The sequence below is a fragment of the Lissotriton vulgaris genome, chromosome 5 (assembly GCF_964263255.1).
Source record: "Lissotriton vulgaris chromosome 5, aLisVul1.2, whole genome shotgun sequence".
In the NCBI taxonomy this organism is placed as follows: Eukaryota; Metazoa; Chordata; class Amphibia; order Caudata; family Salamandridae; genus Lissotriton; species Lissotriton vulgaris.
In genome coordinates, this window is record NC_141693.1 from 1,950,010,655 (window position 1) to 1,950,030,588 (window position 19,934).

Consider the following 19,934-nt stretch of genomic DNA (forward strand, 5'->3'; position numbering starts at 1 on the left):
ATGCAGTGGGCATACCCAGCTCTATTAGTTTGCTGTAAGGGTGACAGCCACCACTTAGAGAAGATGGAGGATTTGGTATAGCATCTTCCCTTTGAAAGAAATGTTCAATGAAAGGAGTGCCATCTGCAATTCTAGGTAAGCAACCTGTCCACAGATCCATAATGCACTGTCCTCAGTTGAACATTCGAGCTCTGCCACTTCTTGTTTTTCTATACATAATGGTAAGACTTTTTTTTAATTTTTATTATTCTCTCAGTGGGCGTGTATTTTTCTTTACTTTAAATTCTTTTCTCTGGGATTATGTTTTTTTCGGTGTGAGAAGTTGGCCCGATATGCAGTGTTCACTATTCTAGTGACCACTATGTATCGTTCCAAACGACCCTTATGGTGATTGGTTGTAAGTCAACTTTAGACCAGCTATTCTAGTAGCGTGGATACGAGCAGTCTTCGGGCTAAACTCTAGAGGGCGTGTTAAGCCAGCTGTTATACCATCACATACCCCTTGAACCCCAAGTGAAAGGACACCACACAAGTGTTATGAAAATAAACAGTATATTTATTAAGAATCACAACAGCCCTGGACTCTTTATGAGGACAGCGTACTAAGCACAGAACAAAACTCTTAGGAAAATACTTCAAGTGCACAATTAAAACAAGTACCCGAGGGCACAGAAAGTTCTAATGGTCTCCGGCGGACCCGATAAGGCAAGTCTGAAGCGAGGGACTCGGGACCCTAGAGTAAGGAGGCTATGCAGGCACCGAAATGCCGAAGTTACCTAGCCACGAGGGCTGCGGCTGCACAAGTCTTACAGGCGTCGGGGGTCTTCGTTGACGAGCCAGGAGCCGGAAGAAAAGGAGTTGCTGGCCGGCGACCAGTGATGAATAGTTCATAGAGATCCAAGCCTGGATCAGAGATTGTTGGTACCTGAAAGCAGAGGGGACCAAGTTCGTACTACTAGCCAGTAGTCAGAGGGTACCAGGAAGGCACCGGATGGCCGTCACCTCGACTAGGTGAGTGGGCGACGCTAGGCTCTGCAGTCTCACGGACCCGGAGGCGTTGTCGGCGACCAGGATGGAGGTGCGAGCTGTCCCACGAAGGTTGATGCTGTCGGCGTCGCTGGGCCCAGGATTGGGGCAACAAGCCTTGGCAGATTTCAGGGCCACGTGGTGGGCCTAAAATGGCGTCTTGAGTGGACCAGGAGGATCCGGGGTGCTTTTCTCAAAGATGGAAGCAAAGGCCAGTCTGGAGCAACCAGACCAGCAGCGTTGGTTGTCGGATGTCGTCCAAGAAGGGCACAAGCCAGCGGCTAGTGACCAGACAACGTGCTGAGCAGTGAGCAGAAGGGCCCCACGCAGATCGTGGAGATGCTGGAGGGCTGCACTTCGGTGCTGGAGCTGCTCAGGGTCGGGGCTTCTCGGACCCCAGAGCACTCACCAGAGAATTGCTTCGATGGTCGTGCTGGTTAAGAAAGCGTGCAGGTTTTGATGATGGCCGGTCCCTCGAGGTCTCGTCGCACCCACAGATCGCAGCTGAGCTGATGACGTGGGTAGAGGTCAGAGGTGCCAGGGAAGCCGGTTCTCGTCGAGCTGGGCCGTCGGATTCCTGAGGAAGGACTTGCAGCAAACCGCAGAGTTCTTAGATGGTGCCCGCTGATGCAGGGTGACTACTCCTTAGTCACAAGGGAGAAATCTGGAGAAGAGTCTCGAAGTCCTTTCGTAGAAAGTATTCTTGATTCAAAGATCTAATTTGGAAGGGTCCCTGCTCCGGCCTTTATCCTAAAGAAAGGGGTGGGTACATGACTAGGTCCTGCCCTAAGGGTGGGACCAGGAAGGGGGGTAGTTACACCCCTTTCCCCTGCCGGACTTTCCCCAGGTCAGGGGCTGGGCGCCCCTGTAACTGGTTCTGACCGGCAGATGCGTAGTGAGCACCGGGGTGCCACTCCGCAGTCACCTTCTCGCAAAGCCCTACCTACCCAGAATACACAAACCCTGTCTGGGACGGTGCGAACACCGCCCTTGACAGGAAACCCTTTGTCCAAGCTCTCCTCGCTGGAAGGACTCCCAGCAGCAGGGGGTCAGACTCGTGTCTGTGGTGGCAGCATCCATTTTGTGGAGCTGAGGCTTTTGTTAACTTTAACCGGGGTTCACAGTTACGTACATGTCGTGTCCCTCTAGAAGGGTGGAAGGCTACCCTCGTCGCCAGAATTGGTGAGGGGGTAGCATCCCGATTCGTATGACACCTTACTCGACATGTCTTGATAACGCTATACCGAAGTTACCGATATGATACGCGTTATCATGGAACAGCCATTGGGGTCTTGGTTCCGCAAGCTGCAACCGGGCTCGGCTCGTGCCAGAGCCCAATTCACACGGGTCCATGCACTCTGCCTTCAGGATTGTCAAGGCCTGCCATAGGAGTGACTGATAGGAACCCGGGTGTCCATTGTGAGGTTAGATATAGGGATACTATACCTAAAGCAACGAGCGTGTACGCTACGTTGCCCCAGCTGTCGTGCAGCCAGTTGTGTCAGATTTAGATGGCCAGCCAGGGGTGGCATAATACATGCTTCAGCCCCTGGTAGGCCCTGGGTACACCGATGCCCCGAGTTACAGGGTCTGACAAGGTGGCCCAGTTCCAATTGGGTAATGCACCTAAGGTACATGCATCAATTTAGAGAGAGAACAGCTAGGCTGTGGGTCTGATTAGCAGGCCCACAGCCCGAGAAAGTCGTAAACCAGTGAAACATTAGCAAAAAGTCCGGGTGATCATAGGATTGCAGACCCTACTCTCCTACATTGGGTGACTGGCATGCTCTTTTCATTTGTTAATCTTAATGACTACACTATTTGACAAGTGCCTATCTTGGATAAACAGTCAAAGAAAAATTAACTTTTCTTGATGTGCGATATGTTCACTGGAGATATGGGAGGCAAGGTTGGGTTGATGACTAGTAGGCATGCCACCCAGGACTTGTTCACTAGTGTGGATCTTTCCACCATTGCAATGTAAGATAGCAACTTGTTTAATGCAGTGGAGACTGCACATGCAGTTGGTGGGAGCTGTTTGATGAGGAAGGGGCTGCTGATGGACTGTTTGGTATGGCAAGAAAACATAGCGCTGGCCTAACAGCTGACTTTCCTTTTTCATTGGTGAAAACCTGCTGTTTTGCCAGTTAGACTAAATGTAAGGAAAGGTCCTTTTTTCAGGATCACCCCCTACTTTTTACTAGATTTAGTGCTGGTTTACTGAATCTAACCACTGGACCGCAGGCGCCCTCCTCATGTGCTCTGACCTCTAAAGTGTATGTGCAATTGCCTAATACCTGATTTGCATAATTATCTTATACTCTGCATGCTTGTTAATTATTTCCAGTGGACTGTAGCACTTAGTGTGCCACCTCTGCTGTGACAGTATGGCTCTAGGGCCGTCTTATAAGAACTAAAGTGGCAAAATGCCATGCTAGGCTTAAGTGTCACCCTTTAGGTAGACTGTAATGCCCATAGGCCAGATTGAATGGTATTTAAAAAGCAGGACATTTGTATTTAAGTTTTACATGTCCTGCCAGAGAACAATGTCCAAAGTTGTTTTTCACTGAGGCAAGGCTGAAACTCCCGTAGAAAACCACGGAGTTACATTAGAACACTCTAATGTATAACTTCAGTTATGGGTTAGCACCCACTCAAATAAAAGTAATTTAAAAAACTTACTGGTGGTAAAGTGAGCTTTAACGGATGTATTAAATTTGCACTTTTAGAAAATTGTTTTTTTTTTTTGCCTAATAGCCTCTATTACCTCTATTAGCCCTTTCAGAGATCACCTCACAACTGTCACCCGGCAGCTTACTTGGAGGTGTAAATAGCTCTTAGGAAGGGAATAAAGGAATATTGGCTGGGAGGAGGTGTGACCTAACAAGATCGCCAGGAGGAATCGGACCACCAACTGGACAAGCTTCAAAAGGGCATCCCCTGTCAGTAGCAGTTGTAACAGACACCTAGGCCTTCTTCTGCCTTTGTATAAGTATGACCCTGGCCTCGTTTTCCAGGAGAAGTTCCCAATTTCCCTAGCCAGCGGTGTGTCAAGAGCTTTGATCAGGAAAATAAATATTCTGACATCTTTGAGGGCAGAGCGATACCTCCAGGAAGTGATTTAAGAGTGAGTAGGGTTGCCCTTGCAAGCTTTACTCCTGTTGGGTAGGGAGTAATGCCCCCCCCACTACCAACCAGAAAATTGAGAATTTGGCATAAAAGTAGAACCCTTGGCTACCTTCTGCAGAAGACTACTGGACCTGTGGAAAACAGAAGGACTGCACCTCCTGAAACAAAGGACTGGAACTGAGGACTAAGCCAGCAGTTTTACCTGTGGAGAGAAACCTCGAAGGCTGAACCTGCTCCCACTTGAACCCAGGTCAGAAGAGTGGCTAGCTTCCTGTTGAGCGCCAGGAACTCAAAGCTGCACGAAGCCTGCAACAAGCAGCCCAGCTTCAACTAGATCTGCCTTGGACCCTGCCGGTGGCTTCTGGGAGATTGAGTCCCAAAAAGTAATGCACCATTGACGGTGTACTCTCTCTCCCACCTCAAGATTGCAAACATAGGCAATTGGAAACTTTTTCTGGACTTTTTTTTTTTAAATACCTAGAGGCTACCACACGACCACTGCCGTACTGCAGCTGCCAAAACATCACAGATCTTATACAACTTTTCCCAGCTGAAAGCAGCTCAACTTCCAGAAAACGTTCAAAGTCTTAATGTGTAGGATTTTAGTATGACCAACATCGAACAGCACCACTGTGTCATCAAGACCTCTGCTTGAGTTCACCATGCTGATGAGAAATATCCTCCAGATAAAGGCAGTTGGAAGGTAATAATTTTCACTGGGTGAAACCTGGTCCTTTGACTTTGACCCAGTCTAGGCAACAGATACCCATGGTTGGCTCTTTAAATTTGGATGTCAGAAAAATCCAAGAGTCCTAAAAGTCATGTCTCTGGTTCCCCAGGTCCGATTTTGTTTTCCTGGTTTCTATTTGTTGTGTTTTAGGCTTATTAATTGTTTTAGCATTGATAAATGCTTTACACTTGTCTCCTTTGTGTTAAGCCAACTGCTCTATGCCAAAGCTACCCAGAACTAAGCTAATGTTAAGTTCAAGTAACCTAACTGGGGGAGTCGTGGCAAAGAAAGATGGCGGAGCGGTTATGAACTTCTCCACTCCGGACCCCACCGATCGATCAATGGGCTTTTCTGTAGTCTAGGGAGAGAGCTACTCTCCTCCCCAGTATCTGCTCTTCCCGGGAGCTACCTGGACTGTTTGCGATGTGGTCAGCACTGGGGGACCGGTGAAACGAGTGGCGAGAGAGCAGAGTTCCTGGGCTCCGGGTGCCATTTTGCGGGTGCTTGAGCCGGGGGTCCAGTGGAATGTCCTAAGCGTCAGTGTGGACAGTGGGGGCCTCCTGTCTGGCTACTGTAGGGCCGATGCGCTGATCAATGGATTTGCACCGCTGGCGGGGAGGAGAGCGGGTGACCCCGCAATGGTGCCATTTTCCCTGGTAACACGCTGCGTCTGTGGAGACGGAGCGGACCAGCTGCAGGGGCCCCCCATGTCCTGGTGATGTAGCGCAGCTGGGCCCCCTCACCTTATAACAGGTGCAGTCCGGTGAGACATTTCTTTCTGCAAAGAGAAGGCTCAGGATGTGACTGCCTGACCTAAAGATGGCAGCGGTTTTGGGACCGATGATGGCGGTGGCGAGGGCAGCAAGGCCTTGATCGTGTCTCAGTCGATGTGCCATGGTGAGAGGGTGTGGCGACTGGCTTTCTGAGCGAGGTCACCCTTGGTTTCGGTAGGGAGTCAGGCCCACAGATACCTACCTTCAGCGGTGGCACTAGCAGGACTTTAATAACTCTTGGGTGGCTCAGCATCGCTTCTCGTCCTGAGGGCATGGTTCAGTGCAGCCGACGGAGATCTGAATTACCTGGGCATGAAGAGCACTACATGAGACCCTGACTCCCGATGTTTAGTCTACTGCGAGGCTCTGGGAATCATTGAGACGCCCGCATTTTTGAGGAGGGGAACATATGCCTCCCAAGAAAAACACCAATAAAGTATCCCGGTATTTTAAGGCCTCTGAGAAGACCTCACCATAGCGGACGCCACTCATCTGCCAGAGATGGCACTCACACGAGAACACTTGGCCGCTACCCTCTGCGATTTTAAGGTTGAGTTATGCCGGAAGTTCAAACAGGACCTTGGATCCTATGTGGACCAACTGAAAGCCAATCTTACCGAAAAACTCACCACTCTCCGGAAAGATGTGGACGCAGTGGGAACCCGAATACTGAAGGTGGAGGGGCAAACGCAAGATTTGGCGGTGGCTAATTCCAAAGTGCAAGATAAACAGTTCCTTAAAGCCCAGCTTCAGCAAGTTATGCTTAAAGCGGAAGACTTGGAGAATAGAACCTGGTGGGGGAATATTCGGATCCGAAACCTGGCGGAGGGGCCTAATCTGGAGGCATTTGTAGTAGGCCTCTTTGCCGAGCTTCTCGCCCCCTCAACTCAAAATCAAACTGGACCGGGCCCATCGTGTGGGCACGCTTCAGGCAGGGAGCCGCAAATGCCCACGGGATGTCTTGGTCAAGCTCCACTCTTTCAAATTGAAGGAAGCCATCCTCTCTGCCGCCAGGAAAAAGAAAGAGGTGTCCTTTCAGGGCCACGGTTGCTCACTCTTCCAGGACCTGGCCTCCGCGTCCCTGGCCCGCCGGCAAACGCTGCGACCGATTACTGCCAAGCTGCAAGAAGATCAAATTCGATATCGGTGATCCTTTCCCTTTGGTCTAATCTTTAAACATGGAAATAAGACACACCACATATCCGAACTCTGAGGGTCTCCGTGTCCTGGGGCTTCCCTTGCCAGAAGAGTCCCCAAGCCCGGGTACATCAGCGGAGGCAGCACCACTCCGGGGTAGTCCCAACCATTGGCACACAGTCTCGAGAAATCGCTGATACTCCATATCAGGGAGTTCACATCTTCACGCACGCCTGTCATGTGGGCATTGGACTTGCCAAGTAGAGACTGATGGCGGCACCTTTGATGGACGTATCTGCAGGAGTGGTCACGAAGGTAACGGAGGAGGCCAAACCTGATCACCAAGGACACTGAGGTTTTTATTTTCTCGTTTACCCGACAATATGTTCCCTAGTATTTCACGGCTTAGCGATCGGGGGGGGGGGGGTGCGGGTCTTGCCCGTGCTACCCACTATTCCTCCTTTTGTATTTGGAGGGTGTTCGTGCCGAGGACCTCTTTGTACGCCTGCCTTTGGTTTTTGGGGTAGTTGGGGGAAGGGGAGTTCTTGGGGAGGGGGAGAGGAGGGAGGGTTCCCGGTGGTGTCTGTTGGGGGTTGTTTTCTTTTTTTATAGCTTCCTGGATGTACTGGGGGTGGGCGGGTGGAGCTGTTGTGGGAGATTGCATTGTGGTCTGTCTACAGTGATTCGGTCTATGGGGTTGTGGCCAGTGGGCTCGAATGGGGAGGGGGGCGGGGGTGTCCTTTTTGATGGTTAATGTTGCTTCCTGGAATGTCAAGGGCCTGAACTCACCCCAGAAAGGCCAGAAAATTTGGAAGTATCTAAATGACCGAAAATGTGAGGTAGGAGCATTACAGGAGACACATCTCAAGAGGGCGGAGGTCACCAGGCTGCGCCACCTCTACTATCCGTTGATATATACTTCATCCGTTGCCACTAAACACAGCGGAGTGGCTTTGCTTTTACATAACACGACAATTTCAACCAGAGGCCACTAAAACAGACAGGGAGGGGAGATTGTTGATGGTCAAGGGTCGATTGAGGGGCACGTTATGCACATTTGTCTCACTATACACTCCTAACTCTGAGCAATCTGTCTTCCTTTCCTATGCTCTGGATCAAATGGTCGGGTTCGCTGAAGGTCCCATAGAGCTCATGGGGGACTTTGATCTCATGTGGCAGGGGCCCCTTGATAGCACTAATATCAATAGGGCAGCCATCTGCTCCCTTTCTAGAAAAGTACTGACCTGGGGCTAAACGATGCCTGGCAATTCATGCACTCTACTACTAAGGACTACACATTTCTCCCATGTGCATCGGACGTACTCCAGAATTGACTACATTTTTATCAGCCACTACCTCTTGGGGGCAGTACAGGCTGCCCAGATACTTACGATAGCTGTCTCAGACCATAGCCTGATCACCCTGGGCCTTCATTGGATCGGGCCTCTCTGAGGCCTTCTTGGTGGTATTTCCCTTTAGCTCTTACTCAGGATCCGGTTGCAAGGGAAGATATAATGGCGGCCATTGCTGACTTCTTTGCGCACAACGACTCACAGGACACAGCTCCGCAGAACACCTGGGATGCATTTAAGGCAGTAATGCGAGGGAAATGCATCCAACTTAGATCCTAAACAAGCCGAGGACGAGGGAAAGGGAGGCCCTTGCGAAAGAACTGGAGACGGCGGAACAAGCACACAAAGCCACTCCAACCCGAGCCCTTCAGAGACAACTCACCGCACTTAGGGGTAAACTCCGGCCCATATATACCACTCGGGCGGAATTCACACTGCTTAAGAATCGCCAGTCCTCATTCACACAGGGAAATAAGGTGGGCTCCCATCTGGCGCGCCAACTTATGGTACAAAGTGAAAGGTATTTCATTGGGGGGGGGGTGGGGGGGGGATCTGGATCGCCAGGGGCAACTCACACATTCAGACTCTTCCCCCCCCCCCCCCAAAGCAAACATTTTTGGGGATTTTTACGGTCCGCTTTATCAAGGCACTATTCCAGACACTGCACAGCAACAATCCTTTTTAGATAACCTCCCACTTCCGCAGCTATCCCGTACGTCGGCTGAAGCTCTGGACTCTTCCATAACTCAGGAGTAGGTTCGGGAGGCTATTGCCAGACTCAAACTGCATAAAGCTCCTGGGCCCGACGGTCTTACGGCCCATTTCTACAGGTGTTTTACCGCAGAGCTCATTCCCCACCTCACAGGTGTTTTACCGCAGAGCTCATTCCCCACCTCACAGCTTTATTTCAAGCCATTGCAACAGACGCCCGGGTCTCGGGTTCTCTGGCAGAAGCCGTGATTTTGGTAATCCCCAAGCATGGCAAAGACCCGCAGCTTTGCGGCTCTTATAGGCCCATCGTGCTGCTTAATTTAGATGCAAAACTTTACTCCGCAATATTAGCAGCGTGTCTTGAGAATCTGATGCCGGAGCTAATACATCCCGACCAATCCGGATTTATAAAAGGCAGGCAAACACATGATGACATCAGACGCACCATACATCTGATTCAGAAGGCTTCTAGGTCTAAAATCCCCGCAGTTTTAGTGGGCCTAGATGCGGAGAAAGCCTTCGATAGAGTGGATTGGGCTTTCCTCTTTTTAACTATGCGCAAGTTTTGGTTTGGAGCTACCTTCTTTAATATGGTGAAGGCCAACTATCACCTCCCCACTTCTCGAGTGATGGTCAACGGTTGCCCCTCCTCCCCCTTTGCCCTGAGCAGAGGCACCCGACAGGAGTGCCCTCTCTCGCCCCTCTTGTTCGCCCTCAGTATCGAACCCTTGGCGATCAGGATCAGATCCAATGATGAGATTCGAGGCGTTCCCTTTAGTGGTTTAGAGCACAGGGCCTCTTTATTTGCCGATGACATCCTGCTCACGCTACGGACCTGGTTACTTCGGTGCAGAGAATTACGCCGCTTTGAGCAGGTGGCGGGGTTTAAGATAAACTTCACAAAGTCCTCTATACTTAATCTTACCCTCCCTCCTACTGAAGTGCTTCGTTTGAAAACCCTGACACCCTTTCAATGGGCAAAACACGCTTTACTCTATCTGGGAGTACAACTCACGGCTAATTTGGGTGACCTATACAGAGCGAACTACCTCCCCCCTGCTGACACAACTACAGCAGGATCTCAAACGGTGGTCGCTCTTTCCATTTCGTGGCTTGGGAGAATAAATGCAATTGAAATGACGGTCCTACCTACATTTTTATACTTATTCTAAGCGCTGCTTATCGAGCTCGAGCAAACTTTATTGCCGAGCCTCTGCACTCTGATCACTAAATTTATTTGGCAGGGGGGGGGAGGCGCGCCTGCCCTATCATGTGCTTCGACATCCACTGGATAAGGGCGGCTTGGGATTACCTGACTTCACTTTATAGCATCAGGCTGCTCAGTTACGGGTGACAGCAGAGTGGTCAGCAAGGGAATCAGACAAGCACTGGCTCCATATGGATCGTTCCGTAGTGGGGCGGGCGCTATATACGGGATGTCCTATGGAAGCCCAGGGAAGATTGTCCCCTTAATGCATATATTAGCACCCCCACCCGCACTACCCTGTTTGTCTGGGACAAAATTACACGCAGGGAAGGTTGGACCACTTTCCCTTCCCCTCACACACCCATTCATTTTAACCCAGAATCTCCTCCATCTCTACAGGTGGGGGTCTTTGATAGTTTGAGGCATCCCCCCTGTTTCTAGCAATCTGACATATTTCATAATGGTGAGGTTTTGACGTCTGACATGTGTAAAAAGGAATTTGCGATCCCCCAGAATGACCACTATCACTATCTCCAGCTTAAACATTGGATCACAACATCTCACATTCGAGAGGCGGCTAATAGAGATTTATGGACATGGAAAAATGTGTGATTTATAGGGCGGGCTCCATGAAAGGCACTATTTCTGCTCTCTATGGCATGCTGCTGCACACCCTGCATGCTCCACGGGTGCGATATAGGACTTTTTGGGAGCAAGTTTTAGATAGGGATATTTCCGAGAAGGAATGGGCTCACATCTGGAGGGACATTCCAAATGATAAGACCATGGCTCTTCGAGAAGCTCACTACAAAACACTACATGACTGGTCCCTATACCCCACAAAACTCCGACAAATTTTCCCTGGCTCTTCAGATCTCTGCTAGCGGGGATGTGAGCTTCAAGGAAATTTCAGGCATATATGGTGGGACTCCCCAAAGATCCGGCCATTCTGGGACTAGATCCTATCTCATATCAAGGACATGTTGGGCTATCCTCTCCCGACCTCCATAGAATTTGCTCTCCTTGGAGTTAGAGATCCAACTTTAGATCACCAAACCAAAGCTGACAAGGCGATTGTGGACATGTCTGGGGGCGGCCAAGCTTACCATAGTGGCGGCATGGAAGAGGACAGACACTCCGGCGATATCACTGTGGCATGCCCGACTGTGGAGAATACTTTCCATCAAACATCTTGCCGACATATTCTGGGACAATTACAAAGACTTCAAGCTGAGCTGGGGTCCACTGGTAGCCTTTCTGTCTCGGGGCCTGCCTTCTGCTGTTTGACCTACGACTGTGTGGGCTATGCACCTCTTCCAAATGTAGGGTTTTTTCTTGGTCACTTTGAAACAATGCAACCCCTAGGGTATGCTCTGAGAAGGCCGTGGGCTCTTCGCTAGTCCATATGCCAGGACAAAACTGCCTCATGTTTCTTTTTTTTTTTCTTTCTCAATACTGTCTACCCACCACCGGGAACAGTGGGGGGGGGGGGGGGGTTTAGAGGTCCGGTTTTCAGGTTGCTGAACCTCCTTGCGTTATGTTCTCTTAATATAGCATCACTCATTTCGAGAGGGGGTGGGGTAGAACCTGGGGTCATGTGAAGCTGAACCCACCATAGCTGAATGTCTTGCAACCCTGGAGCCTGCGCGCCCTCTGGTAGCCTTGATGTCATCTACCTTTTTGTTATGCTCGGTTTGATGCTCAATAAAAATAATTTTTGAAAGTAACCTAACTGGACCCAATAAAGAATAGTGACCTTATTATGGTGTGAAGTCTCAAAACCACCCCAACTAATAATCCACTTTTCCCACTGAATGTTTTTAAATTGTTGACATCATTTCACTCCAGTGTTGTACAATTCTGCACGACTAAGCTGCTTGCACTTAGCTCATACTAATCATTTTGGAGCATTGTAGGCTTAAACAAATGAAATAGGCTGTCTACGTGCTGTTCAGCCTCCCCTTGTGGTATTCTGAACTCTCTTGTTAAGCAATCATTCTGTTTTGGAACTTTGCACTTGAGGCTATGTTTTGCTGTGCTGTTTAGTATTCTCAAATGTTTTATGTTACCTAGTCCTTTATGGAATCCTCTGTTTTACTGTTGTATGGACCACTAGTGATTGTACATAAAGGAAGCAGGTTATAACATAAGGGTCTATATAAAAGTGGCATTAGTTCCTCCATGCTTGTGAGGAAAGGTTTGTATTATATGGTGTGGTTGTGAGACCTCACTCTGTAATACACTACCAACTCTTCTAGCACCAGTCAAGTTTCGTTTGTAAAACTTAAGCTCAATCCTGGGTAGATGTTGCCTTAAGCAGTAGGGCTTCAACAAATGAAAAAGTATAACTCATTTAAACTGTACAAAAACAAGAAGTAACAAGACATTCAAGAAATCCAACACCAATTTGTAATATATGTATTGTATTTTTATGAATTTATGGACACTAAAATGAAAAAGCCACCTGATTTCCAGGGATATAGCTTTTACAAGCAACAATAAATCAAGACTTTACACTTAATCGTGAACAAGCATTGGCAACTTCAATGAATTTGATACTTATACTTTTTCCAGAAAAACAAATGGAAGCTGGTTATTTTGAGTTACTTTGGGTGACCAACTCCAGCAGGGAGCCAGTCAAGGGGACCAGCAAATTCCGAAAAGTTATCTCCACAAGAAATGCCCTTTTCAGTCCAGTTTGTGTTGTTGGTCCCTTGCCTTTGACTTCTGTGGAGTGGTCCTGATGCAAGGGATACAGCATGCTCAACTATGCTGAAGAGGCTGTGCGGTTGACTGTGATCTTCCTGGGGCTGCTCCTTGGCCCACAGGTTTCCTACTTTGTTGATGTCTCCTTCTGGGCAACCAAGCTGCACTTACTCTCCAGAGTCCAGCAGACTCTGGTGCAACCTTTAAAAGTCTTGTCTCGGTCTCCTGGGTTGCACTCCAATGATCCGGTGATCTGGCCCACCAGCTTGCCCAGGCAGGCTCCCTTAGCTTTTGTGGCCCTGTGCTGCCAACAAGAAGTCAGCCAACTGACCATTGGAGTCTCTGCTTCTAGTTGGGCCTGGGGGATGACTTCTCCACGAGCAGGCACAGTTCTTTTCTTCACTTACCCAAGGAGGAGCTGATGCAGTCCAACTACGATGCAGCCTCTTCGATGCTGGTTCCAGGGTCACCAGGGCAGTCCTTCGGTCTTTTAATTCATTTAGGCGAGATCCGAGTTCTGGGTGCCAGGGTGCCCCATTTATGCCCAGAAAATGCCCTTAGGGAAGGGGGATACACTAGCCAATGGGCTGCTATGTTCACTCCTGCCTTTGACAACTCCCTGTGAAGTGTGGCGACAACTTCCTGTGAAGTGTGGCATCGAGCTATCTCTGTGTGCTCTATTCTACTAACTTTTAAGATGTTGGGACTCCTCTTGATTTTTAGTGCTCTTTATCCTGCCCTAGAGGTGTGGCTACAAGCCCAAGGAAAAACCGTTTGGCCAGTGTTTCCTCTTCTCTGTCCCTGCTGTCAGCCTGTCTACCGTGATGAACAAGCTGCCCTCTTGCGTATGGTTACCATTTGCCTTTCTTCAAAGGTGGTTTCTTCTTTGAAGCTCAACTTTTGTACCAACATCTCGTTTGGCTTTCTGCCTGGAGGAGGTAGCACCTCTTTCTGTGGCATGCCTCAATTGTTACCTGTCCTTGGGAGTAGTTGACCGTCTTTCCAGGCGAGCAGGAGGGTGTCTCATGGCCAGCCTTGATTAATGGTCATTGTAAAACTGGACAATAAAGTGGCAACTTTCTAAAAGTTTCATGTGGCAGCAAGTTACATTAATTTCAGCTTGGGCTTCAAGTCTGGCTAAATGTAACCAGGTGCTTGATAGCTTGAAATACCTACTTTGCAACTCCGTACTTGCCAAAGGATTCACCGATCTTTCTCTCAATAAAAACGACAGTTTTAGGACACATGTTCTACTTTTCAAATATGCTGCATCCTGCCGTAGAACTCAATAGGCCTCCGGTAGGATGACTGACACATGGATTAAAATGGCACTGCCAGAGTTAGCAGTTTTAAAGTGCCCTTCCACTCTGCTGTTGCAGACTGGGTGTCACGTTTTAACTTGTCCCACTCAGCGTGGCACAAGTGCTACAGACCCCGAGGGGCCTGTAGAAGGGGGCCCCTTTTTGACATGGTTACACCCACTTTTTGCCTGGTAAATATGGAAGTGCACTGGGTTCCTGTTAATTGCCACTGTGCTGGTCAGTTAATATTACTGCCAGCACAACCAGGGAAGCTGTTTCAATACATGTGCTGGTCACTGGTGAAAGAGTTCCCCAGCTACATGATGGCTTCTTGAAAATATGGATGTTTGTTATCAAACATCTCATATTGCTAAACTCCTACTAATGCCAGTGTTGGATTTACCAATGCAAGCATGCGAAGGACACCTTAGAGGTTCCCCTGAGAACCTACCAGCTTCTAGTGGCCTTGTTGACTGATTTCTGCCAGCCTGCCATCCAAGACGCTGCTATACCCACCTAGGGTGCAAGCCTTTTGCTCTCAGGAGACTTGGAACAAAGGCCTGTATGGGAAGAGGGTGGAACACCCCTTCCCACAGGTTGCACTGCTGATTAGCCTCCTTCGGCTGGCAAGCTTCAAAGATCTGCTGCCTTTAAAATGCGAATCTAGTCCCCCTCACAGCAGAGGAAGTCGTCCCCTTTTGTACAGGACTCCCTTGATGGGCAGGAATTAGCTAGTCAAGGTGGCTTGCCACCTTCAGGCTAGTACCATCCCCAAGGTCGGCTACAGTGAGGTGGACATGATTTTTCAGAAGTAACCATCTTTTTAATGAGATACTTAGGTATTCTGGGAGAGGGTTATGCCCACTTCAATAGGAAGTGGTCATAAAGGTGGTGTAGTGACCACAAGGGCCATTAGTACATTGGCTGCTACCCTGCTCTCCCCTAACACCTTTAAATTTAGTATTTAGGGGAGAAGCAGATCCTTATGACCTAAGAGGACACGGAAGAGCCGCAAAAGCAGAGGACAGAAGCATCAGCCGACCGTGTATCAACCTTGCTAGCCTGTCTGCACCCCTCGTTGAAAGCTGCATTAAAGTCAACTTGGGAGGGCTTGCCTGCCTTCTTTATAGACCAAGATCTCTGGAAGAACAGCAGAACTGTTCCCTACATCCTGCAGGACTGTGGCCTCAAACTGCCAAAACCCAATGTCCAGAGTTGAAGGTTGCCACCTTCAGAGTTAGAGTCCATCTCGGTTTCACCCCTTTTGGACTCCTCAATACAGCCTCTGTGCGCAGGCCCGCCTAGACCACGACTTCTCCCAGTAAGAAAACACAAGACACCTCTGCATAATCACCCCAGGCTGTGGGGAAAAGAACCCCAGGTGTCCCTTTATCCCCGAGCATCGCAGGCCTTGAACCCAATAGTGAGGTTCACCCTGACTGGCTGTCCAGCCAGAGCCGTCAGCCACTTTCCACAGTGACCGATCTCCATAGTAACCTGTTGGGCTCCCAGCATCGTTTTTAACCCTGCACCCGGCTGCACTTATGCTGCTGGAGTTCTGTTGGTGCTGCCTTGGACCTTGCCCACCACTCACCTTAAGTCGTGAGATTGGTCTTGTAATTAACTGTACTATACCTGCTTGCAGAACTTGTTCTTACTTCCATAGGATAACAGTTCAGAACTCCGAAATTGCACTGTGTACACTTTTTAAAGTGAAAAGAATTTAGATTTAAAAACTCACCTGAACGGTATTTTTCTGATGCCTAAACATACTTGCTACTTTTATAAATTGATTTGGATCTCCATCTTGAGTTGTCATTTATTGATCACTGTGTGTATTTGCAAATGTCTTGCACTCCTCTGTGTTAGGCCTAAGGCTGCTCAACCAACTACCCCCTAAATATAGTACTTTGGGATTGCATAGTAAGCACCTGTCCAAGCCTAAGGGAACCCCTGGACTATTTACATGATATCAGCTTCTTGATATATCACATAAAGAGCCAGCTTCTTACCTACAAGCCCTGGGTACCCCTGGTATGATGTAGTAGAGACTTAGAAGTACGTTAGCTTGGGCCAATTGGATATAAAAATCATCTATACACATTTAAGGGTCTGGACACTGGCACTGAGGTCTTATTTAGCAGACATTACTACACTCATGGAATCGAAAAATCAGCAGCATCAGTCCAAAACTGTGGGGGTGACCACACAGAAAGAAGGATTTCCTTAGTGTTTAACAATCAAAAGGGAAAACTTCAGTGCATGGACTGGGAAACCAATGTTTTGGGTCAGTAAATGAAACTGTCCTTTTCAAGGATAATTGGTTGAACCACCCGTCGACTACATAGTATATAGCCAGTGGCACTGTACTAGATGTATTCCCTTCATCGTGCCTCACCCTCAACATTTGTGTCATTTCTTTCCACCTGTGTTGTGTAGGAGTGGGTTCCTATTATCCGTCAGGACATTCAGACTCAGAGGAAGATGAAGCAACAACCACCATTAAGTGATGCCTACCTCCATGGGATGCCTGCCAAGCGACGTAAAGTAAGCCCATGCATTCCTTACCCACTAAGTTGTATGTTCAGTTTTCTCCCACCACTTGTACAATCTCACAGCTAGTATTCTGTGTAGCATATTTCGTCTCTGCCCTTGCCTGCCTCTCATTATTCCTCTTGCAAGCTTGGTAAGATGGAGTCCCATTCTTTCTTGCCCCCATTCTTCCTCCACCTCTCTTCTATATGTCCACTCCACACCCACTGCTGTATAATAACTGTTTTATTTTTATTTTTATGCAGACCATGCAGGGTGATGGCCCCCAGATAACACTCGCTGAAGCAGTAAACAAAGCTGCGAAAGCAACAGGAACCAAACCCATGACAAGTTCTGAGAGTTTAAACCAGGAGCTTGAGGAGATTCAAGACACCTACAGGGCACAGGTATTGAGTAGGGCAGGCTTTGGTGCATATCTGCCTACAATAAAATAGTTTTTCTCACTGCTATAAGGGTAACTATTGCCTGCCGCTGCTTTATCACCTTTTAAGAGATCCATCCAGAGTATGCACACCTTTTTTTGTAGGTTGTACGGCCTCTGGATGTTCTGTTTACTGCCAGACCCCGTAGCCCAATGCTGATTGCCCTCACCAGAACATGTCCTACCTTTTGTTTGACATGGAGGCGAATATTGTATGAAATTGTCTTTAATAAATTAGCGGTAAAGGAATTTTTGAAGCCCATAACTATAAGGGCGATGCCTAGGATCACATATAGTAGTGCAGTGCAAATCTGTTTATTTTATGAACCCCTGTACCTATGGTGGAGGCAAAGGTTTAGTCTTCAAATTGTGGCTTCCATTCATCAGTGTAAAATTGTTTCTTAAAATGTTCTTACACTAAAAGAAATAGAACACATGTATTAATCTAAAATACCGGATGGGGAAATGCAGGACCAATCTCTTTTGTTGAATACGATTTAAATGGATGCAAATTACCACAGATTCCTCATTGTGAAGTAACTTCAGTTACAATGGATCTGTAAAATGTTTGCGGTTCATCCCATATGGAGCTAGGAGCCGACCACAGAGTGCTAGCCCCTATCTGCCAAGCGACCATGCTAGAAGTATAAAAGTAAATTAGCCCCATTGCAAAGCTTAAACCAAACAATATTTTTTCCTTGTCTCCTTTTTAGGTCTCAGCTAGCGTAGGCTGCGCACATGCGCAGTGTCGCTGGCAAGATTTTGTTTTGCAGCTTGTATCTTTCTGGATTCACTATGCTGTGCATTATTCTGCGGTCTAGTGGTTGGGTCCGGAATCGTAGTCTTTTCTTTGTTTTTTTTGTTTTTTTGAGTTTTTTTTCGTAGCCTAGGTGGGCGTCGACGTCCCACCTTTTGGTGTCCTTCCTGTGACGTCGGCACGCTTCCTGCGGAAGCTCACACCCTTGGGCGCCATCTTCAGATTCTTTTTTCCGAAGTTGGGTCTGGATCGTTCCAGAGAAGGCTCCAGGCATTTTTGGAGAAAAGACACCAAAAGCCTTGTTTGGACGAAAAAAGATTGGAAAAGACGACGAGAGACTACACCATCGAAGGGGACAACTAAGGAACAGGAGAACTTCCAGAACCCCTGAACGCAGGAGATGGACAACACACCATTCAAATTCTGCCGTAACTGCCACCACAAGTACGCGCAGAAGGACCAGCACCCGGTTTGCAACCTCTGCTCACCGGTCGACCACGAGAGCAAGGACTGCAACGCCTACTCCGCCTTAACGCCAAAAACACTTCGAGTTAGAGCGAGGCAGAGTATGGCCAACGCCAGTATGCAGGGCAAGGGCCAGCCACCATCCCTTCGAGATCTGGGCCTCTCAACAGACGAGGACAACGTCGCCGGAGAAGAAGACTACACGGTCGTAGGGACCGATAAGAAGACTCCTAAAAGGTATGAGACTCGACGGCCCTTAAAGCCCCGAAGGACACTCGACAGTCTGACCCAGACTCTCGAAAAAACAAGGGCAAGTCCTCGAAAGCGTCCACAGCTTCATACAGGCCCAGCCGACCCTCAGAGAGGGGCTTCCAGGCGCTGAAAGCTGGAGAACAGCAAAAGTCATCAAAGCGTCCCCGAAAAGGAACGTTCGACGTCGAAAGAGAAGGACCTGAAGAACACTTCGGCGCCATTAAAAGACCCGAAAGCCAGCTCCGAGCCGAAGCCCGGCTCGGTGCCGAAAGTCGCCAGGACGCCAACCAATCCCTCGAAGAGCAAGGCCGATCCATTCGACGCCTAACGCGCTGCCGAAATGGAAAAGAAAAAGACTGCTTGAGGCTGAAATGGAGAACATCCTGCAGCGCAAAAAATAATTTGACGCCAGGATGAAGGATTCTTAATCCCGACGAAACCAAGACCACAGGTTGTCGATAACTGTGTAAGAGGTCTATGAAGTCAAAGGACAGTCGGGATGCCCGGAGAGGCCGGAAGATCCAGAAGAAGAAGCCTCCTACTATGAGGAGGAGGGGGATGACGACCAGAGGACAATCCTGGGCTCTGCATCCTCGGAGACACAAGACATAGAGTGGCAAGACCTCGACACAGAGTCCGGAGGATAATGTGGACACGTATCCTTAGAGACCCTCGCCACCTTATGACATTGGGGTTTACAACAGTCATCAGAAACGCAGCAACAGCCTTCGGGGTAAAACTCGACTAGGAAAAGCAGAAGGCAGATTTCCTCCTAGAAACACTGCTCCCAACACAAACTAGGAGCCAGTACCTGCCGATGCTAGACAGCGTCAAGGCACAGGGAGAGAGAGGTTTTCAAGGAGCCTGCAACTTGCAAAGCCATCACACCCAGGACGGAGAAGAAGTACAAACATTCCTCCGAGGACCCGCCCTACATTCAGCGATCACTCATAGCGGACTCCATCTTTACAGCTACGGCAAGGAAGAGGGCTAACGTGCCAACAACTTCAGGGCCTCCCCCAGACAAGGAAAGCAGAAAGATGGACCTGACTGGGAGAAAGATCGAACGGAATGCCGGAATGCACTGGCGCATGGCAAATTCTAACACACTTCTCAACAAGCACCAGTACCAGATGTTAGACGAACTGGGCCAGTTACTCAAACACCTCCCTGAAGAACACCAGCAAAGGGCTGTGCATCTTGTGGAAGAGGGGGAAAATTCGGCAAATTCTTGCCTCAAAACTGCCTTGGATGGGGCGGACACGTCCAGCAGACTCATGATGATGGGCATCACGGAAAGAAGCAAGCCTGGCTCAGGATTTCAGGCTTCAAGCAGGAAGTGCAACACAGCATCCTGGACACCCCGTTCAACGGAGAGACCCTGTTCGGTGCTCCAGTGGATGAGAAGCTCGCC

At 48.8% G+C, this 19,934-nt stretch overlaps 1 protein-coding gene across 9 annotated transcripts in view; it reads left to right on the forward strand.

Annotated features, from left to right (window-relative positions):
• The window catches only part of BAG6 (BAG cochaperone 6), a 371,215-nt gene that overhangs the window by 330,398 nt on the left and 20,883 nt on the right, over positions 1 to 19,934 (forward strand). For all 9 annotated transcript variants that reach the window (XM_086924623.1, XM_086924622.1, XM_086924621.1 and 6 more), the window contains 2 exons: positions 16,512 to 16,619; positions 16,871 to 17,011. In XM_086924623.1, coding sequence (XP_086780749.1) covers positions 16,512 to 16,619; positions 16,871 to 17,011 — 249 coding nt within the window. The remainder of the gene's footprint in view (positions 1 to 16,511; positions 16,620 to 16,870; positions 17,012 to 19,934) is intronic.